This window comes from Cygnus atratus, chromosome 9 (assembly GCF_013377495.2).
Source record: "Cygnus atratus isolate AKBS03 ecotype Queensland, Australia chromosome 9, CAtr_DNAZoo_HiC_assembly, whole genome shotgun sequence".
NCBI lineage: Eukaryota > Metazoa > Chordata > Aves > Anseriformes > Anatidae > Cygnus > Cygnus atratus.
The window spans coordinates 21,825,295-21,848,218 of NC_066370.1; the positions used below are offsets into that span (position 1 = coordinate 21,825,295).

The 22,924-nt window shown below is 40.4% G+C and overlaps 1 protein-coding gene across 1 annotated transcript; it reads right to left on the bottom strand.

Annotated features, from left to right (window-relative positions):
- Positions 1-8,281: 8,281 nt before the first annotated feature.
- On the bottom strand, positions 8,282-14,985 carry SAMD7 (sterile alpha motif domain containing 7). The gene is made up of 8 exons (XM_035557198.1): positions 14,883-14,985; positions 14,182-14,308; positions 13,904-14,040; positions 12,696-12,774; positions 10,755-11,434; positions 10,374-10,495; positions 9,503-9,613; positions 8,282-8,554 (listed from the first exon to the last, which is right to left on the bottom strand). Exons 1-8 carry the CDS (start codon positions 14,983-14,985, stop codon positions 8,282-8,284), a joined length of 1,632 nt encoding a protein of 543 aa, XP_035413091.1.
- Positions 14,986-22,924: the final 7,939 nt, after the last annotated feature.

The window sequence follows — 22,924 nt, forward strand, 5'->3', positions numbered from 1 at the left end:
AGAGCCAGTTAGGCCATGCAGACACCCAATGTGTCCAGCCTTTGTTAGGTGTTACCCATTTAAACACACCCCAGGTGCTCTGACCCTTGCATACAGCTCCAGAAGTACAAGTAGAGAGCATCCTATATAAAAGAAAATAGATTTTTGTCAGAGGTTGCCCCACATGCTTTTACTATTAGGTCACGAAGCTAGGAAAGCGTCTAATGGTTTATCCTGGCACCGTGTTTCCAGACCGCGCCCTGGCACTTTGGGATGGAAAAGCGTGTGTGGAGCTGTATCATCTTGTCCAGCCCTCTCGCACTGTGTTGCCTCTTCCCGTTCCTGTGATTTCAGAGCCTCTTAGATTGCAAAGTGGGTAATTAAAAAGCCAAGATTGCTTCCAGTAGCATATTTGCCCCTGAATCACCATGCCAGAATTAGTGCTTTTTTTTTTCTGGTGCAACGTCTTTCTCTTTTGAACGTTTTCCTCTTGCTGTTGCTGGGCAGAAAATCTATACAAGTTACAGATTAAGCTGGCTGACTGCAGAGTGAACTAGAGAAAGTATCATTCAGGAAAGGAAATCGTAAATACAGAGAATTGAAGTTTTTATGGTTACAATAAAGCAATCTCGTAAAATTTAGGTGAAATATATTTATTCAAAAATGTGTTTTTAAAACAGCAATCATTTTAACAGTTATTTAATGTGCTTACCTTTCAGTAATGTAAAAGCACATCTGAAATTGAGGATTTCTTGCAGAAGAACTTTTAGCCATCTACAACTTATGGCTTGCTAATAATAACAATCTTCCATTGGTGCCGAAACGATGGTTTGGCAACTGAAGCAACCAAGCATTAATGATCAGGACACAAGCACGAAGAATATAATTTGACAAATAAAACAATGAAAAGTGGCCTGTTGCTGTCATGATTTGCTGTCAGCAAACTGATCACCTCAAGCAGATCCGTGAAAAGGACTGAAGTACGGAAAGTGGGCCAGGGAACGTATCCTCCAGTGTGAGGCACTGGATAGAGAACTTACTATCACTGTGGAATGCGGAACCTATCAAGACTGAATCTTGCATGGGACAAGCTCATTGGTACTCACAAGTATGGCTGGAGAACAGGAGAGAAGCAACTGGCAGAATCTCAAGAAAACGAGGCAATGGAATTGGAGGTTCAAACTGCTTGCCTTTAAGGTAAGTGTCCATGTTAACTGTGGGGCATGTTGGAAAAGGAGCATTTCAGAATTATGCAGTGAATTTACAGCCTCTTAAGTGACAACTGCCATTTTTATTAAAGTAAGGTTTCCGAATCATGAGCACTTAAATTACTGTTGTGAAGGATATTGCATGCAAGTGGAGTGGTTTCCTTTGTCAACTGAAGCAAAACCCACAGCATTTCATTAGCCTGTGTGTAATCAACTATGTTATCTAATATGGCAGCAGGGATGCTGGAAACTTAGTTTAAAAAAAAAAAAAAAAAAGATGCATTCATGAAACAACAAAAAATCACCTCTGGCTGGTGTGTAATAGATCCTTGTAGATAAAAGAAGTGCTCTGAGACATTTGCTTTGTTTTTACACTCTGCTTTTAGGTGTCCTTTATTGGCCTCTGAGGCAGAACACTGAGGCAAGCAGTGTTCTGCTCTGTCTGGTATATATTTTCTTCTACCCTTACATTCACTTGTTTCTGGCAATTTACTGGCATGTGTGCTATTGGTAGTCCTGTTGTATTGGGTCAGTGTTGGTCAGGCTTGTAAGATGATGTGGTCTTACCACTGTGGCATAGTTGATATGCGCCAGAAGTGCAAGTCCACGTGTCAGCAACTGAATTACTGCCAAGCATGTCACAAATTGTCTTTTGCGTCACGCTGCCTTCTGCAACACAGAAAGTGAGGTAACACTAGAAGTTCGACCAAGCATCTGTTCTGCTGAACTAGCCATTCACTTTTATAAAGCTCTGGACCCATGGCTAGTCCCTCTGGCTTTGGGGGAAGAGATGGGAAAACACGAATCAGAGTTACCTCAACTGTTATGCTGAGGGGAAGGAAGACGGGTGGGAGGGAAGGCAGGAAGGAGGGAAGAGCATCCACAGAGGGAGCTGAGGATAGATAAATTCCCAAACAATGCATTAGGAGCCATTTCCTAGAGCATCTATACATGATAGCATGCTGCAGGCTCTGGAGTGACTTCCCATTTTATCCAGTCAGCTTCAGCATTGAATATGTGTTCAAAATACAAAGAAGATGGGCCTCATACTGTACAGCAACACATACTTTCATGGCAGGTTTAGCTAACATCCACCCACAAACACGAGTCATTACTCAGAAGCACACTCCAGTGTAGACATATCCTGAGTCACTTCCATCTCAGAAGCTTATAAATATTTAGTTCACCACTCAGCTTTTAATTTAGCAGAGCAACAAAGATTCATTAGAAAAATCTCCAGAATTATCTTTTACTAAGAAGCTTCTGCAGTAATTCCATTCTTGCAAGTTCCTTTTCATTTCTGCATAACTCAGAATTATTTGATATTTATAACTTTCAAAAAAACACAGTTGACCTAAGCATGAATTTCCCCTGATTCTAGTCCTTCTGTAATCAGTTTCATCAATTTCAGATACCAGCTTTGTTCAATGCAAGAATAAGTTTTTGTTTTACCGACTGGTGAACCCTAGTAAGGATATGACTCGCCTGATATCAATTCTGCTGGTCCAACAGACCCTACTGGATTCAGTGGGGATGTACCCGGATATACAAAAAGTTAAATGGAAAATACATCAACCCATTTTTTGGAAGAACAAGCTCAGGCTTTTGGAAAAAAAAGGGGCTTGCTTGTACCTCTGTATTTTTTGGCAGTGGCAGGAGGGGGAGGAGAATGGCGATAATTAAAGATCTAGCATTAGGAAAAACTAAATGTTATTGTTTTATAAAACCATAAGTTTGTTGTTATGACTACGAGTGTTTGAGTTAAAAATCGTTGTTATATAAAAATGTGATTCTCGAGTTTACATTTCTCAAATTAACGGATTCAACCAGAAGCTGGTGAGTGCTTTACAGACAGTCAAGGCAGACTGTTTACAGACTGCTGGAAGCCCATGAATCACAGGCTGAGCAGCACTTATCTAGCAGAGCTGTTTGAACCTTGTAACTGAAAGGTAATCAGCAAAGATGAAACCAGATTGACTTGCGATGCTTTCTTTTTTCCCTTTGGTTAGGAGTGCTTTTTCTGTTTGCTATTTTGGTTGATTGATTTTTATTTCAGTAGTTCACACATGCAGATGCCAGATACGTGTGTTTTTAAATTTTGTAAAAGCAAAACATCTATTCGTGTCTTCATTGTACTATATATAAAAAAAAAATCTCTATATAACATGGGCAATAGGTTCCTTTTTTCTATAATCTCAGTAAAAGACTTTGTATCCTTAACAACAGAGAAATTGTTGTCCAAGAAGAACACACGGATAGTAGCAGAACTAATGTCTGCTTTGAAGAATACAGACTTAGGTAAACTTGGCAGTAGGGCAAGGGAAAGGAATGTATAAAGGCCAAGTCAACTGAATAAAAATATTATTTTTTTTGTGGCCTACAACAAATGAAATAGGAGAGGCGGGTTTTTCACTTACCATAAATGTATTCCTATTATTTTAGAATTAATATAGCATGAAGGGCTTAGTCAAAGCCAAGCATCACAGGTAGGAGAACCCTGATGAACACCCAGCCTCATTGAACTGACTTGTTATTTTCCAGTGAATAATGAATAAAGAAGTCAAATAGGCTGATTCATAGAACATCACGCTTCTTCCTTTGACCAGGTGTTTTGTAAAGGGCTGAAGCACGTACCTGCCCTGATGGAAGTCAGAGCGCATGCAATTTGTTTATGGCAAATAGTAGGGGGAGTTTTAAAGCACAGAAGAGACTTATTCAGCAAATAAATGCGGAGTTTTGTGTATTGTATTAGAAGTAGAATGAATAGCTCATGTACAAAGGAGGCCTTGGTTCTTACAATAGTTTTGGATTACATCTACCTGATCTGAAAGCTGCATGGGGCTTTGACTATTATGCACACGGTTTGTAAAATGCATCGCACATCCATGTCAGTCAAAAACGTCTCTTCTTTGGCTCGTGTATTTGGGTTGTATTACAAAGCTTGATTCCATGCTTTCATTTTCCTGGTGCTGCCAAGGATGGCACTCTTAAAAATACGGATGGCTGTCCACGTATGCTCAGACTTACCGTTTTAATAAGAAATGTATATTTTGATACAGTTTACTGTGTCAGGCTCTTTCAATGATGTGAACTTTGATGACTGTTTCTTGTTTGTTTGTTTTATAAAGACAAGCCTGCAAAGGAACGATTCCAAGCTGAATGTGAATGAAGGTTGGGTGGAGGTCACCCAATGCTCGGATGTCCTAGCCTTTAAGTACATATAGAATAGCATGGCAGTACTAATGGGAGGAGAGACGGGAAAGGGTACAGTTCTCCCCATAAAACTATGGTTTCTTATCACTGTTTCTTGCATTTTCGGAGAAGACAGTGTTTCACAAACCCATTGGAGAGCCAAGAGCATGGTTGCTCATGTAGCACATACATAGGAAAAAATTGATTTGAACGTTAGTAACAACTTTGAGCCTGGCCGGCTGTTTTAGGGTTGTATTGCATCAATGTATATTAAGGAAGTCTTTAAATACAGAAGCCTCTGCTGTGGTTTAGCCCTGGTAGGCAGCTCAGCACCACGCAGCCACGTGCTCACTCCCCCCCAGTGGGAGGTGGGGAGAGAGTCAGAAAAGTAAAAGTGAGATAACTCATGGGTTGGGATAAAGAAAGTTTAACAGATAAAGCCAAAGCTGCATGTGCAAGCAAAGTAGAATAAGGAATTCATTCAATGTTTAGCCATTTCCACCTGCAGATCTTGGTTGTTGGTGTTTTTGTTTTTTGTTTGTTTTTCCCAGATAGGAAAAAAAAAACTTCCTTAAGGGGTTTCAGTCTTAGATATACCTTAAATGCCGAGTTTAGATTGTTGTTTGTCTGGTCTGAAAGCTCTTCCATTATAGGATTCTGTTAAATGCTGTTCTGTCACTGTTAGTTAACATGTTAAATGCAAAATCAGTACAGGAAGGCGATGAGGAATTTGGACCTATGATGCCACACATTCAGGTGACACATCCTTCATTTTATTGAACCACTGGGTTTGATTTGTGTCTGCTTTTATGCAATTTTTATCAAAATTACTTCTGGATAGGGTTGGATGACTGCAACTCCACCCAGCAGAGCTGTTAATGCGTGTGTTACAGCCTAACACACAACTGATGTTAAGTGAAACACCTCTGATGATGCCACATGTATTAAAATACATCATCTGCATTCCAATGTGATTTAAATAGCATAGCAGAAAAAATGAGTGCAGCAGAGGTATAGCCACCAGAAAATCAACAAGTACCGCAGTTCTGCCAGCTCTGCTACTTACTTGTGATTGCTAGCTACACCCATTTGCAGCTAGAATAATCACTGAAAAACAAAAAACCACATGCAGATGCTGGGAATCAGCAAGGCCTCGAGTGTTTCAGTGTAAACATAACACCTGAAAACAAAACAAAAATGAAAGTATGACCGTCTACTGATTCTATATATATATTTTTAAATTTTAACCTTATTTTTGTTTTGGTTTGCTTTTCTTTCTTTCTGAAGTGTTTGTCAGAGAGGAAACTTTCATTATTAGTGATATTTCCTTCGTTAGAAATAGAAAAGATTATGTCCGTTTAGGTAAATCCCTTTCCTTCCTATTTCCCTCTAGCACAGTATGCAGTCCAGGCCTTGTTGGAGTTTAGCTGCTCTGACGCATCTCCTCCCAGTACAGGAAGCCATGAACTCATTCCTTGCGTAGCTTTGGGAAGAAGAGCCCAGTATGTGCAAAGGATCACATGCTTTTCTTTTTTTCTTTTTTTTTTTTTTTTTTTAATTCCAGAAGTGGTATCAGACTGCAAAGTTTGAATCCCGTCTTTCTCAGCTTTTGGAACCGTTCACGTCTGAACCATTTACAAAAACAGACACACTCTTCAGAGCCAGATTTCAGGCTTTCTTCCCTGGCATATAGGATTTCAAGTCATGCTCCTCTGCTGCTACTTGAGAAAAACAAGTTCAGTTTCTTCACATCCTTGCTCTTGACAGGCCACCTGTAGCCCCAGTGTGCTGCGTGTCACTTTGGGATGGATTTGGCTGACCTCTCGTAGCTTTGCAGCGACATCTTGTGGCCCAGTTGACCTTCAAATGCATCTGGCATTCCTCTTTCAGGGTGAAGGTCTCACGAAGAGTAAGACGGTGAGGAGGTGCCATTGGAAAACCAGTACATTAATTGTGTTTAATTAGATAAATGGCATTGCCAATATGATAGTCAACTTTACAAAAACGACCAACAACAACAAAGTTAGAAATTGTTTCAGATGCTAAACAAAATTGGTGTCCCTGATACTTTTACTATATAAAAATATTTTCTTTTTCACCAACGTTTCATAAAGAATCTACTTCAAAAAAAGGGGGAAATCATAACAATTAAATTACTATAAAAGTAAAACTTTTCTTCTGATGCAAGTAATCTAAGAAGTTACATATTAAAATAACAAGTAAAAGCATTACAAATGGGATATTTTTACATTGAAAATTGTGTTTTATCCAGAATCTGGAAAAGTAAACATTTTTCATTATTAAGTTCAACATAAAACTCTCCTAGCTGCCTTACTAAGTTTTAAAACCTTGAAAAAATATAGAAAAGTTAATAAGGAGAACAGAGCTTGACACTTTGTGAAACTCATTGAGACAAAGCAAACAGCAAACTAATTCCAAGCAAAGCCATTCCAAGATTAATCATGTTGTTGTACTCTTCTTAGACAGCCTTATGGAATTATGTGTAGGCTTTCCAGTTTCAGGTTATAATTTTGCTTTTTCTAACACTATTGAGTATTCAGCAAACAGTTCCTTATGTGAAAGATGCCCACACATGATGTGTAAGACATAATCCAAACTCTTGTGTTAATGGAAAGAGTCCCAATAATTTCACAAGATCACAGAAGATTACTGCCAGCAACTTCGGAGTATTTTGCTGCATAACATCCACAGTTGTCCATCAGGCCTTACTGGGATTTATCAGTTAACCCTAAAAATGTAAACCCTGCTTACAGTATTAGGAGGTTAACACACAGAGCCCCGAACTGCCATAACTGGAGTCAGTGGCAGTGTTCAGCAAAAGCAGAATCAGCCATAACTCCTTTTATAAGCAAGACTGCTGTTTCAGAAACGGAATGCCATAGATACTTGCCCTTCCTCTCAAGGCTGCAAAGTTTGGACAGCATAATTGGTAAGTAGCCATAGGTAGCAGAAGTGAGGGGAAAACACAGTTGTGCAGAGAAAAGATAGATTTCAGGCTACAGTTGGTGACCTCTTCCAATATGAAGAACACCGAGTACTCTGCTGAGTTGAGGGCTGTCCGTGGCCTGCCCAGGGGAGCAGAGATGAAGGCTGCTGCTGCAGGGAGCAAGGCTGGCAGGAACTGGGAGCCTTTCAACCTGCCACCTCCAGGGATGTTGCTGTCTCAGCGACGGGTCTTCACGACAACGTCTGCCTGTGCTCCACTCTAAACTCAGCTCATCCATGTAGTCACGCAAAGCAGGTTCCAGCCCTGGCAATAAGAATGACTCAGAATAATTAAAATGGCTGCTACACACATTATTTTGATGTCCAGGATTTAATCTGCGTACCCTGCCTATACCCTTACGTCCTTCCCAGGCACTTTGAAAGGCTTTGATCTAGAATGGGAATGGAATTAACTCAAATTGCTGAGTCTAGGGTATATTTCTCTCTCTGTAGCAGGCAATTCCTTAGTCTCCCAATGAATTCTATGTAAATTCCACTGTATACATTTTCTGTGTAAATTTTGCTTCAACAGAAGCAGAAGTCAGCTATGCAGCGGCAGCTTTTCCTTGTAGTTCTGCAGCAGCCTGCATAACTGTACGGAGTGCTCTGAGCCTCTGACAAATGTCAGTGATGACACCAGACTTTAATGAAAATTTAAATGTATCTGTTAGCTGTACTGATATTCTTTTCAATGAATTGCACTTGAAAGTAATTGCACTAATATGTAGTTGCATTTTTAAAATGCTTTTGAGATACCACACTGCCTCATGCATCATTTGCAGCTTATTTCGTTCAGTCCCAGTCATGCAGGGGTTTCAGGCTGCGGCTATCCTCTCAAACACTCTGTAACTAGAGGTTCCTGTATCAGCAATAACGTTTTATGCCCTGGACCCAGCTCAACTTTTTTGAAAAGTGATCATCTGGAAGTCAGCCTGAGATCCAGCTGTGTCACACGGATTTTCCCTGCTCTCTGAAACAATCTGTTCCACTGTTTTTGAAGCTTCTGGACCCTGCGAGCAGGGACTATCCAGTGCATCGCCACTGCTGTTGCAGTGAAGAGGGGAGGCTATGTCGGAGGGCTGGTCTGACGGTTTGCCTGGAGCAGACGGCAGAGGCACAGACAAAGGAAGATTCATCATGTAGAGCACATTGCCCAGACGTCGAGACACCTTTAAAGACAGAAACACAGTTGCAGCAGCTGCTTCTTGAGGTAGAGTTAACATCATTAAACGTTGAGGCTGGCTGTTACGTAGCAATGCCAGGGACAAAGCCTGGAAGGTGTGTAGATCCCAACCATCTTATCAGTGGTTAGCAAAAGTGAAAAAAAATCTCCTCCATTTTCTCTCTCATATTTTTCTAGGCTCGGCCTTTTTCCATTTTTCTTGTGGAAGGAGCTTGGCAATGCTCAGCATAGCCTGCCTGGGAAATGGCTCAGCGTGCTGGCTCTGACAGCTCTTGCTCTCTAGGTACTGTGGCACCCATGAGACAGAGGGGAGGCAAACTGCCTGCCAGGAGCTGGGAAGGTGGTTTTAAAAAAAGAAGAGTGACAGAGAGCTTGAGATTAAAGAAAACAGACAGGTAGACAACTGAAACGCACAGAGAGTTTATATTACTGGATAAAATGAAGAGCAGAAAATTTTAAATGTAAAGGGACAGCCTGTCAATGAAACATGTAAGATGATATTCCCAGAAAGGCTGTAGAAACATTCACTTGGCATCTTTAAAGGCCAGGCTGGAACAAAAGCAAGTGTGTATCAGAACACTTCTTACCAGCTGGGAAAGGAAAAGAGTGCAATGGAATAAATCCATCAAATATCTTTTCCATTGCCAGCCTCAGCGTAGCCTCCAGTTCAGTTCTATCCTCACTCTACTTTGAGCATCTCTCAAACTGTCGGTCCTCACAACCCTTCCACCTCCACTGTCTCCCTGCATGCTGTTGGTACATGCAGGGAAGCGAAAGCAAACTATGCTGGAGGCATTTTTTTTACCCCAATATTACGGTAATTACCTTATTAGTGAGAAAAAATGCGTATTGTTTGGAAAAATTTTATCCTGATAACTTCTGATTCCTTCACATCTTTGTGACTTGCTGGTTTTGGTACATTTGATGATCATACCTGAGAGCGGATTTTTAATGCTGGTCCGAGTTTTAATCCCATCGTATCCAGGAGATGTTCCTCTGTTAGCAGCGGGAGGGTTTCTCCATCAATAGCGTGGTCTTTGAATATCTTACATGAAACAAGAAAATAACACCACGGGGTGATAAAGCAGACTTCACTGGTTATTTTTTATGCTTAATCCTGAGGCATAGACAACAAAAGGCAGAAATAATTTTAGTGTTTTATCGTCATAGTTATCTCTTAACTGCACTGTGAGGCCATTTGTTCAGATGTACAGATATCTGCACATTTGCCTGTAGCAAATCTACTTGTTCTTCTGGGGAACTTTGTCATCTTTCCATGTTACTCAGTGAAGTTTTTGTTTGTTTGTTTCATTTGGGTTGTTTTGTTGGTTGTTTTGTTTTAGGAAACTTGAGCAGCCTGCTGTCAATGAAAGAGGAGTGTTCATCTTATTAGATCCTTCCCAGGAGTATACGCGATTTCAACCTCTTTGCTTGCATTTCTCATGATATTTCACTTTTTTAAATGCAATGATGCTCATAAGAGCTCAGGGGGGTAGGTGGGCTAAACCAATATCCAAGAACGTAGAAGTGCTTTAAAAATTGTGCAGGGTATGTAGAAAGAAAAAAATTAAGATACTTTTTTATATTATTGTTTTGCTGCTGTTAGTATGTGTCATGAGCGATGACTGCAGATTGCAGCATGTGAGCAGAAGTGCATGCGACCTCTCAGAGCATGGGATACTACTACATTTATAATTTTGGGACAACTAGTTAACCTGTAACAGATTTGTTCAACGGCCTTTAAATCTAGATGATCCTAAAGACCTTAAAATGTGACTGTGAATGTGACGTATGTTTGTAATCACCTGGGCATAATCTGAACAGCCTGGGAGGCTACCGATGAAGTTGTATACATCATCAACAGTCCACTTGCGAATGTCTTCGATGGTAGAAATGTCTTCTCCATTCAGGATCAGGCCATGTGCTCCTGTAAGAAGAAACACAAATGTTACGTTTGTAGGACTCTGCTGGCAAATCAGTTGGAAAAGACTGTTAACATAAGAATTTGTACACTTATCCAGAGCCCCAGATTTTAACAGCACTGCATATGAATTCTACATTCAGTTGCCATGACTCTGTTGTACCAAAATTTTGCTTAAAACAAAGGAAAGAAACAAGAGAGCAAGTCATTAACAATAATAAATATCCATATGCCATTTTAACTGCAGGCTGGAGACTTGACAAACCTGGAGTTAGCAATGGGTTGCTGGGCACTGGAAATCCATATGGTAGTGCTGAGAATGGGATTGCAGAAGGGTACATGTACTTGTCATCAAACGCAGCACAAGAGCTATTAGATTCCTTCTCATTTGTGTTGCTGCAGCTGTTGCTTTCAGCAGAAATTTCGTGAGCAGCACAGTTTTTCCTCAGGTCTTGTTCAAACTCTTTGCAGTTTTTGGCAACTGCAGATGGCTCGGTCTGATTTTTGCTTTGTTCATGTTTGTTTGGTGCCTCCACCTCGGCTTCTTTCTTGTCCTCTTTCTCATCATCCACTGCGGTGGAAGCAAGGTCTGCAGTTTTGTCTTCAGCTTGGTTCTTCGTGCCACTGGCACCACAGTCTGCGGTTTTGGGATTTCCAGCTCTTCTTCCTGGTCGGCGGCCCCTCTCCCTCTGCAAAGCACCGACTGGAGGGTATGGGCTGGCTGCCATGAGCATAGTGTTGCCATGAATTTCATCGAGGGTGGTACGATGAACGTATAGGTCACTGGGAAGGTGGCCTTCAGGTAGTCTGTGCCTGCCGCGGAAAGCAATGGGGCTGGCTGGCATCCCGTGGTAAAGGAAAGGTGCTTCCAGGCCCAGCAGCCCTTTCCGATGAGCTTTCTCCATTTCTTTTTGCTGAAAAATAGCACTCATCTCCATTTCCATCCTAAGAGACACACAGAGCACGAGCAGTCAGGGCAGTTCTGATCTTTTATCACCTCTTATTTTTTTTTCGTGTTAGATTTGACAGGGCGGCCTGCTCCTCTGGCAGCCTAGAGTAGGAGGGATCACGGGACCTTGGTAAGGGGGCAGAGTCCCTTCAAGAGCAAGGATTTGGGCCCATTTGGGCCCAGCACAGCTGCAGGGGTGCAGCAGGTTGTTTGATAACACCTGGTTATCAAAGCCAGAGGAAAGGGGAGAGCTGGGGGAAGTTGTTAGGACCTGCTTGAGAGTTGGGTAAGAGATTGTCTTGGAGACAATTGGGCTGTTGGGGGTTTCTTGGGTTTGGGGGGCTGAGGGAAGAACCTGAACAGGCAGCAGTGGTGCTGATATGGCCGAGGGTATGTAGGCTGGCACTATTTGTGCCTAGCTATTTTCCTTGTCTTTCTTGGGGTTTTTACTGTGTGGCAGCAGTTATGTGAAGCACATTTTTGATGCAAGTCTTGTGCTTGGATGAGTTCAGCAATCAAGACTGGCTTACTGAAGAGCTTAAAACACTTCTGTCATAGTTCTGTTGAGATGCCTAATCAAAATTTATCAGTTCTTTGCTCTTAATCTCACTATGCAAGTGATGCTGCAGCTCGGTGCTGTGCTGAATCCCAGTGCAGCTATAGTTGGGGTCAGAGTTTCTTTATGGAAATGGCATGCCTGTGAGGGAGGGCATTAGCGACTACTTCACCAGCTACTGATTACACTGAAACTGGTACAAACAACCAGGCTCTCTATAGTAACCCTGACAGTCGCATTGTTTGCTTAAACTGGGAAAACTGTCTGCCCTTAGTGGGGTGGAGACATGGCTAATCATCCCCAGGGCCCAGCTGTGGGGGCTTAAAGTACTGCATGTGATAGCACACAGCTGTAAAGTTTGAATTTGTTTTTAACTTTTTGTAACTTTAGGGTGTTTGGATCCAGAGCTCAAGGGCTGGGTCTGCAATTTGTAGCATGTTTATTTCTTTAATCAAGCTAAGAGGTTTGTTTCTTTTCCCTATATCATTTTAAGGCTAAAAACAAAATAGGGGCAAGCAGAAAGTTCAACAGTCTCGGACCCTCAGAGATGAGAGGGCCCTCTGCTTCTCTGGGTGGTTTGAAAAATTATCTCAATCACTCCTAATAAAAAAATCAGCAAAGTCTGTTACTTCATCACTTCCATCTGCCTTTGCTGCCCTCAGCCTGGCCTGCACCTCAGTGCAAAGCTTACTCTCAATTACCTGGCAATATTTTGCTTCTGAACCAGTTCCTGCCTTCTGGCCACAGCCTCCATGGATTCTGGTTGGAGAAAGCTATATCCTTAAAGGGAAGGGAAAAAAAATCTTACATTTGTTTCCTCAAGCAAATGCACAAACCCCAGAGCAATACAAAGGCACTTCAAAAAGCTTTTTAAGGCTTGAACTGTGTGCTTCTCCAGGAAGCTGGTATGACTTCAGGTTAAATGCTACTTGTGTTCGTTACTTCAGTGGGAATATGCAGAAGAAACACGAAGTCTAGGATCAGATGTGTCATTAGGTGCACCTGCTGTTATCCATAAAGGAGATAGCAGGGTGGTGTTATTTGGTGACTTAAGTCTTTGAAGTAGTTACAGCTGCTCAGAAAATACTAGCCACCAGTTAAGCAAAGCAAACCTGCTCATTAAAGACTATTTTCAGCCTAGATGTCATGTTATTTTAAAAGGCATATCCTCCTGAGGTAATCTCTTGTTTGAGATCCGTGTTTAGGGGGAAGAATCTGAAGCCAGAAATTCTGATTATGGATCTACGCAGAATCTAGAGTCTGTGTCCTCTGGTCAAAGAAGGAACCATAAGTATAAAGTGGTGTGTAAATTGATTATAAATAAACTTGTGTGAATATATTTGCAGCATGATGTGTGTACCACAGTTCTGCTGCCATGCTGTGGTATCCAGCCTTCCCTTAGAGCCGTGCTCTGTAATTTTGAGTCTCCAATCAGGACAACCAACAAGTCCTTTTAAAAAGTATAATCTGTTGAGAGATAAAATGGCATCTGGTACTGTGATTAGATAATATGTTCAATAAAGTAGTCTTTTAAAACAGATAATACTGATACATGAGCATGAGTTAAATGTAGCAAAAATGTTGTTGATTGGACTCATTTGTTTAGCTGCAGCCTTCTGTTTAGATGTGGGAATGTCTGGGAAACAAAAAAAGAGAGAACATAAAGATGCAAGTGGTTTGGAAATCAGTGTATTCAACAGAAGTTAAAATTGGTGTTTAAGACCTAAACTGGCACAGTTTAGAATCCCTTGTAGGACTGTCTCCTTTTAGTGAGATTATTTTACCAAAGAAAATAAATTAGGTTTGTAGATACTGCTGATAAACCAATGGGGGGAAAAAACAAATAGGTACCATTTGTTTTCTCAGTTGCATGCTATCGCTTTTCAGGATACAGACAATGCTCCATTACCTGGTCCTGGATAAACACGGTTGGCCAATATGTTTGGCATGTTTGTGTGCTGTGGGACTGTGGGCCCAAGGTGGGATGCTATATGAATTTGTCTCGGGTCAGCTGATGCCATCATTTCGGTTGAAGGTAACAAATCTCTGCGAGAAAAAACATGCGTTCAGACATGGAAAGGACACTGTTTGGTTAATAATAATACAAGGTTTTTATATACTCAAGGACAGCACATGAACGTTTATTCTTTAATTGCAGTGTTACAGTAGAGCAGTGATGCAAAATACCTGTCTACCAGTCGAGGCTCGAACTGGGAAGGAATCGCCTGCATTCTCTGCTGGCCGGTGCCCATTAGCGGGGGGTTTACTGCCATCAGCTGATTCCTCATGAGCATCTCCTGTCGCTGCCGCAGTTCTGACACAAAGCATACACAGTTTCCACTGCCACCTTAACTGCTTTGCTTAAATATGGTTTTATACAATCAAAATGCAGTAAAAATAAACAGGATGTGCACAGTCAAGTGTGTAAAAGGACAATTTACAATCAGCAATAATTCATATGTCACTATTAAACTAGAAGAGCATAGCCATGAATGTGAAGTTCTCTGTTTGAGAGAGTTTTCATTTCTAATACAATTTTTCTTTGAAAAAAATCTTACTAGCTGGGACCTGCCTTGTGAGAGAGCAGCTCTGGAAAGAAGAGCCTGCAGTTGTGAGCCAGAACCTCACAGTGTCCAGCTACGGCTTCTGTTGCTGAGCTCCTCTGTGGCCTTGACTCCTCTTCCAGATGCTTAGCATTTCTTGGTCAGCTTCTGAATGCCAGGAATTCCCCATGTTAACTTTTAATTACCTTAATAGAGATATGCTTTTCCAATTACTCCTAAGAGAAATTTGAGATACCTTTTTAAAGGCATTAAACCTGTTGCTGGCTGTTTCTTGAGATTAGCAATCCTACAAACAAATGTGCTGTACGGTTTCTTTCTGCTTACCTCCTGCTGCCATGCCACTTGCTAACCGGTACAAGTGCTTTTCTTCGAGAGCTCCTTGCTCCCCCAGGATAGACATCTTTCTCATGTGATCCCGAGGAGTCATGCTGTAAGGAGATAGCAATGGTTTTTCCAGTGGGAAGAACTGAATCAGCAGGCCCAAAGAAAGGAGTAAGACATTCAACAATACAAGAAACAGTAGGTTTTATACAAGTTGTCCCATCCCTATAAGAAACAGTAGGTTTTATACAAGTTGTCCCACCCCTGGAAGTGTTTAAGACCAGGCTGGATGGAGTTTGGAGCAGCCTGGTCTGGTCGTGTTCTTTACGTTTCTGGATGCTGTAAATGCTCGATTCTGTGTTGACGAAGATTGTGGTCTTTCTGCAATCAGACAAGCCTGTCAAGTCCAAGAGGAACAGCACTATCTCTATCGTTCTTGACACAGTGATATGAATGTGTGCGGCTAGACATGTTTCCATTTGCCCCCCACCTCCTCCTCCTTTTTTTTTTTTTACGGATACTTTAGACTTAAAGCGGTTTAGGATGCTGGGTGCCTCATGAAGAGCATTTGAGCTGCCAAAGTGCTTCTGAGCTGCTAAAGCATACTAAAGCTCAGTACTAAAGCGTTTTAGTGCAGAACTAAACTGTGCAGCAGCTCAAAAAATAGGTGGCAACTGCAAAGATGATATTTGCCGTACCATATTGGTCCAGTGAGCCATCTGGGTGGTTTCTGTTCATAGATGAGTGGGATGTACTAAATGCTCTAGAAGACAAAGCTGAAATTGTAAACTTCATTCTAACTTCTACACAGCCTAGTGCACCTGACTAGAGAATATCAAGGTGCAAAGCAACCAGCAAAGGACCATGGAAAAAATTGGGAGGTTTTTATCTTTTTATTTTAGTAAATCAGGAAAGAAAAAAAATCAAAGTTAATGTTAACACTGACAAAGTTTCTTCTGTCAGATGACTGAAATGCTATACCACTTTATCATTTTAGGAAATTGCTTCAATTCAATTTTGCTTCAAGTCCCTGCTCTGTTCACAGTGGGGAACATATTTGTTTTTGGGGAAGCTGTCCCTGTGCGAGGGGGGGAAAAAACATAGAATTGCAAGATGCTTTTGTTTATCAGGCCTACCTAGAACTCCTATACTTTTGCTGTCGTAGTAAAAGCCCCTTCCTTCTTTCCATAAAATCACACCTGTGACTAAAATTATGTGATGCAACTTTTAAAGTGTGGAATCACGGAAAACCTGCTGGGAAAGGACCCATCTATTCTGACCCAAGACCACCGCCTTCATGTAGGATCAAATATACCCTGCCTGTTTTGACCAACAACCAAGCGACAGTAACTGTGGTTAGAAACCATTAGCACCAGTATCACAATAATATTTTCTGTAGAGTCTGGATTTTGTGTGGATGTGAAGCATGTTACACTGGTGACAGTCTGTGTTTCCTTTCAGAGCTGGAGCAGAGACTATCTAAAACCTTTTTTTTTAATCTTTCTTTTTAAAAAGTGAGGTTGTCTCTTGAATGCTGGCATTTCCACTGAAAAAAGGGTTCCATTCCGTATACAGCAGCATCCATAGAGGAGTTGATCCATATGTTTCGATAGATTATTATCTATTGGATGAGTAAAGATATGCCAAGATTCAGAGAGCATCACTTCAGGCAACGTTCATGATATCAGCAACTTATCCTTGCAAAGGCAGACTAGGTGGTCTGTTGGTTTGATATGGAATAGATACTATATTGAGAAGTCATGGAATAATGTAACTTAAAAGTTTATCTTCCACTAAATCTGTAGCTTACTGCTTCCACTGACCCAGTTTTTGAATCATCATGAGCCAAAATGAGGGTTTGATTCCTTAATGAGGTTTTCACTGGAGTTGCTTCATGAAGCCGCTCTGTTTTGTTTTGTTTTCTGTTGTGCCAGTCAATCCTATCTAATTTATCTTGGATTTCTTCTCAGATGTATGAAAAATAACTCTGGTATTTCTGGTAAAAGTTTTCAGGATGCTGTTTCCACTGGAACTAATCTGCTTTCCTAAGCTGAATGTCAGAATACCTGTATGGTGCAAATTTTATGTAAAGGACACATTTTGTATGTATATGTTATCCGTATTAAATTACTTGCTAAATTCCCTGCCTTTCCTGTTCAGGGAAGTATTGAGTTGATGTGGTAGGATACATACTTAGCTCAACAACCTAATATTAAGACTAGTATATAACCTTGTGTCAGGAGGAGATACTGAACTTAGCTAATTTATGTTACACCCATTTGGAAAAACACCTTCTTGAGTTACTTAGCTGGGGCTCTGACTGGCAGGTCAAAATTAGGGTACTTAAGGCTCCTACTATTTTCATAATAACTAGCATATTAGAAACCAACATCAGCAAAAAAAAAAAAAGTCTCTAAGGAGAGAACAGGGAAAGTATACTTCTGATACATATATTAGCTGGGATTTAAGAGTAGCTCAAAATCCGGCTGCCGAGTTCATATAAATTCATACACACCAGCTGTCCAGTGTTGCATTCATATATGGCTCTTCTCTGATCCTATTGCACAAATCCTGGCTGTACAGCACATTACAGGGATGAAGACAAGTTAATCTCTACCTTTAGAGTCTTACCCTTAGCAAACCCTTCTTGGCAGCAGGCAGAACCACTCACCCAGTACTAATTCTGTCTCAGTTTATTAGACAAGAAGTGGGAAGACACGAACTTCATGAACCAGAAGCATTTGGAAATCTAATCATCCTCTATGCGCTTTCAAAATGTCTGTAGCAGTTCTGTGTCCATATTATAATACCGTCTTATGTATAGTACAGATTTATTGTAAGACTTATTTTTTTTTAGTTAAATGCATTAAGATTTCATTGGTTAATACTGCTTTTATATACATCGAATGCATATAATTAGCATTTTTAAAAAGCAATTTTTGGTATACCTTTGCAATGAACGGATCTGTGGACTCTTGAAAGAAGCTGGGTGTTGTTGAAAATTTTCATGTACATTTATGTCAGAGAAATCACTTAAACATATAATATAAGCATATATCCAAGCTTATGAGTGAAATATATGAAGCAACCCATGCATAGTATCATTTTCATCCCCATTGCCTCCCTTCTTAGAAGAAGCTGTCCTGATTACTTGAGAAATCAGATTCTGGTTGAAAAAAAAAATAAATTATTAATGCTCTAGTGTTATTAACTGTCATATCAAGCATTCCTACCTTTAAACTATGCTAGTGCTGAAGTTGTACTTATTCAAGAACCCACAACCAGTAAAATAAGTTACTTTTGCAAAACAAGAAAGTTATTATACCAATGTTACGTTCTACAAGATCGTGAAATATGTCATCTTAATTGGGGTAAGGTACCATTGGAGAAGTTGTAGGGCTGAATTCTAATCCTAGATACGTGGGCACAGACTGCTCAGAGACTGAGATTAGAGTGTAATCCTAAAACTGGATTGAGAACGATACATTCCCTAAAGAAAGCAAAATAACTATATTTATACTGTGTGTGTCATCCAGTAAAGTTCGCATTGCAAGCCTTTACACCGAAATGAAGACGTGGATGTTTCACCATTTTGGAGCTAGCTAATTGTTAAGACTGCGAGCAGCAAGTCAAAGTTCTTTTAAGCACGTTGGTTTGGGTAAGAAATCAAGGCCTAGTACCAGTAAATTCAGCCCTTTAAATTCAGAACCAGTAAATTCAGTCAGCCTGTCAGGCTGACAATAGGAGTTCGTCTTGTTCCCACTGAAATGTGTGGGGAAAAGGTAAGGTGGTGTTCCTGACTGCTACCGAGACACCATCAGCTTTACCAACTGAAACGGATGGCGGAGAGGCTTTGTGCTGAGCACACGTGCACAGCAAGAGCCCTGAGCAGGTGAGGCGGGCAGATGGTGGAGGGAAAAGAAGCAGCCCTTCTGCCGTTTGACGTGGCACGGGAGCGGTACGGATAAAGGACGGTGAGCAGCAGAGGCGGGGGTTCTGCTTTGCACCTCTCTGAGCTCCAGGCTGGAACCACGGGGCTGGGTCCTGCAGAAGCACGGTGCTAATGACGTGCATTTGCATTCATGGCAGCACCCAAAGGCTCCTGCTGAGCAGAAGTTTAAGCGTGCACACAAAATGCTATAACTATGCTTGCTAAAAACATAGGAAAATAACTAAACAAGAGCTAATGAAAATAGTGGTGATAGCAGAGCGAGTGTGTGTATGCATGCATCTATGTGTAACATGGTGCACCGACCCTTGTCTCCTGACAAACTGGGACGTGGCAATCTGTGTATGAGGGATGGGTCTCCGCATTACGTGGATTATATGCAGAGAGAAAAGCATGATGCAATTTGTTTTCCCTGTGAGCTTATTTCATAATTGGCAATGACATTTGGCTTTTCATTGAAACATTATCATGTTGACTTTTATTCTTTTCGAAGTTGAAAGATTGCAAAACATGGCATAAGTGAGATCAGTTAAAAAGCAAACTATATTTTTTCCTTTAAGATCATTTTTACCTTTAAAGCATAAAGAAGGCTTTTTTCATTTCTTATTTCTAGATGCAAGACTTGGGATGGAAAACTTTCTGATGATTAGAGAACAAGGCAGGTATTTTCAAATGTAATGCAGTTGAATTATAGTGGGATTCTTGCCTTGCTTTAACCTGAAGTACTAGTGCAAATGACAACACTGCCAGTCCCAAAAGAAACCAGGCAGTGGAAAGACGACAGGGTTTCAGGAAGGCTCTTTAAAACTATTTATATTTAACAACTCTTTGATTTCCACCGTCTAACTAAGAGTTTAAATCTTGAAAACCTGTACCAGATCCTCAGTACCTTTCCTCTTGAGTTAGAATCGCACCAGTATCCTTCAGACTTCCAAAGTTCTTTGATAAAAACGTAGAAAACTGCGTTTGGTGTGTCTTAGACCACTAAGATAAAACAAGATGGCACTTTGTATTATTAATCTTTTCAGGCTACTTTTCTTCATTATAAATCAAAAGAGAACATGAACTGATTTTAAAAAGTATTTGCAGGTATATTTAAATATATGCAAGTCAAATATCAGATACTAAAACCATCATTATTTTCCACATTCATATAGAAAATTATGAGTTTTAATACAACCTTTTACCCTTTACAAGAGTAACGTGAAATTGCAGACTAGATCCCGTATACAGACTCAAAAGTCAGCATCTTCAACAGACTGAATGTTTTCTGTTCCACAGTTTGTAGGATCAGACCACAATAAAATTACTTGAGTCAGGATTGTCTCTCTCACTCTTTCCCTATCTTTGGAGCTTGGGGGAGAGGGGAAATTCACGTATTCTGTAACTAAGCAGCTTGAAATTTTAGCTTAGAAGGCAATATAATAGTGCCCAAGCCTTTCTCGGTCTGTAGTTAATTCCACCCACGTATTCCGATAATAACAAGACGTAAGGAACTCTTACAGCATAATGTTATTTTTACAAAATATATCACACTGCATATGCTGGTGTTCTACAAAGCTGTTATCACTGGGGTTTGTTACAGTGACTATGCATAGGAGCAAAACTTTAATTAGGCAAATCTAATAAATGTATATCAGAATAAAACAGACAAATGTGTATGATGATAGCCTTGATTAATTCTGATTGCACACTGATTTAGAAAATCCACTGCTCTAGGAAATACCTGCAAAATATTGATTTTTATCTATAGTATTGAAAAAAGATAAATTAGCACAAAGATTCAGCTCTACACATTAACAGCCAATTATCTTTTAAGAATATTTTGTGACAGAAGACAGTGAAACATTGGTTTATGTGTATTAAGCGACTCAATCTGTATCCAATTTTCTTGCAAAATGCTGCCTTTGCAATGAAAAGCCTTCCCACAATAAAACCTTCCGTTTGTCTAATAAATCTTTAAAAGTTTCCAAAACAATGAAGTTTATGCTGTGAAACAAATACAGAGTTTCCACCTGAATATGCAGGATTATTTACCCACGAGAATATACATAAAAGATTGCTGAGAAACCGGTACATAGTTAATCAGATACATTACTTTTTCTATATCACCCCTGCCTACTCCTAACTTTACTCTTTTCAACCCAGTGCTGCTTTTAAAGAAAAATGCTGTGAAGAAAGCTCCTTCAATCTGTGCAGTTTCTATCATAAGTCTTTCCTATAAACTATGAAAAATCATACACTTCTTGCTTAGCGGATGTTGCATTGCCATTTACATTAAAAAATTAGCACTGTTTAGTTTTATCTTGTATACTTACGTCTATTGCGAAGGCCTTAGTTCTGAGAAAAATGATGACACCATGAACATCTGAGAGTGTGTGCCTTCACTAGAAGTCTTCCTTTCGAGCTGCCTCAGTAATGTGATTGGCAGCTTTTAAAACACATCAAGATTAACATGTCAAAAACTGCCTTAACTAACGCTGACTTTACTTTAAATACAAATTGAATTTATCTTGATTAGCCCTCATCCCTGCTTCTAAGCCCTACCCACTCTGACATCACAAGCCCTTCTCCAATAGCATCCTCTAACCAGGCTGTAAAAACATAATTACAAGAAGAGCACTGCAGTGATCTGATAAACCTATTTCACATTTAACCTGCTAAGCTGTTGTTAGCTTTTAAGATGCTTGATGCATTCACTTAAAATCTTCCTGCTCCAAAAAGAAATAGGAGAGAAGGCTGAGAAGTGCCTAGCTCTGGTGCATCGTGTTACCTCTTTGCGCTGATTTTCAGAAACGGCGTACTTCTGGCAGTTGGCAAGCGTTCCCCCCAGAACTGCCTTGTTCCAGGACTGTGTATCCGATTGGATTGGGAGAACTAGAAGATGGAAATCCCGTTAAGCATATTGTGAGGCTAACACAGGGATCAGATGGTTATACTGCTCAAGCTGGCAATTTACTCTTTAATTCTCACTGTCGGTGGGTTAACTCTCAGAATGAACGCCTGGTAAGTGGCAAATTTTAAAATGGCAGGGTGTGGTTAGTTTCTCCTAATATCCATGTCACCTGATGGGACATCAGAGTTACTGTTTGTTAATCCCTTGTTCACACACCTAAAGTTCATCAAATGCTTGCTGCAACGTCAAAAAAATGCCCCAAGTCCTCTCAAATGCTAACACAATGCCTAAGCCTGAAGAAAATGCCTTATGAAAATTGCTCCCGGAGAAGCATTAACATTAACAAAGGGCTGTAATTCTGCTATGGTTCAGCATGACCTTACAGAAAACAAGCTACCTTTTTGTAACGTAATGCAAAACACATAGAAATCCTACATTAGATAGTATTAAAAAAATATATAGCAATGGTGACTAAATATTTTTGCTGTTGATGCTACTGCAGCTATATTGTTGCTTTCTGAACCTTCTTAATTGAGAAGAAAATCATACCCAGAATTGTTATTTTTTTAAAAATCCAATGCTAGTGTTTTTTAAATAATCTGAGAATAATTTGCTTGTGACTTGACATGCAATGAGTCAAAACGGTCTTGAAAATAGCTCCTTTGCTGGGATGTTTAAAGATTGTCTGGGTGAGGATGAACCAAATGCTTTCTGAGATATTGGGTTGCCCAAACATATGCTGATGCAATACTTTGCTCTTAATCTATTTTTCATCAGGTGTGTTAAGCCACGTGAATCACATTTCAGGAAAACTAGGAAAGTTTAATATTAGGAAAAAATACTTCCTGTGGTACAAGCAAAACCAATATAATAGGGATGCATATAGTTTTTTTCTATTTTACCTAATGAGGGAAGTTTGGAGAGAGAACACTACTTCTCAAGCCCCCCGGCATCCCGTCTTTGATTTTTGGCACAGGAGCAGAACTGCTGTATGCTGTAGTGATGTGTGAAAACCACAAATCATAAAGATGCTTTATTGGCCCCTTTCCAGAGAAGATCTAGTTGTTCTTGGCTGGATTTCACAGACATTGGGGTATATTTCTGAGTCGTGCAGTGGTCTGTTTGTCTCTGTGGTCCTGTTTTTGCTGGTCATCTTCGCCAACAGGAAAAGAGGTAGAGCAGCAATGAAGCAAGAGAGAG

What these genes read in the sequence shown, in the direction of transcription:
- SAMD7 (XM_035557198.1), bottom strand. Translation starts at nt 14,985, where the DNA reads ATGACTCCTCGGGATCACATGAGAAAGATGTCTATCCTGGGGGAGCAA. An exon ending in AAGTGGCATGGCAGCAGGAG is followed by an intron (nt 14,309 to 14,882) that starts GTAAGCAGAAAG and finishes GCTTTGTGTCAG; the next exon opens with AACTGCGGCAGCGACAGGAG. An exon ending in CCGTGTTTATCCAGGACCAG is followed by an intron (nt 12,775 to 13,903) that starts GTAATGGAGCAT and finishes CTTCCCTTTAAG; the next exon opens with GATATAGCTTTCTCCAACCA.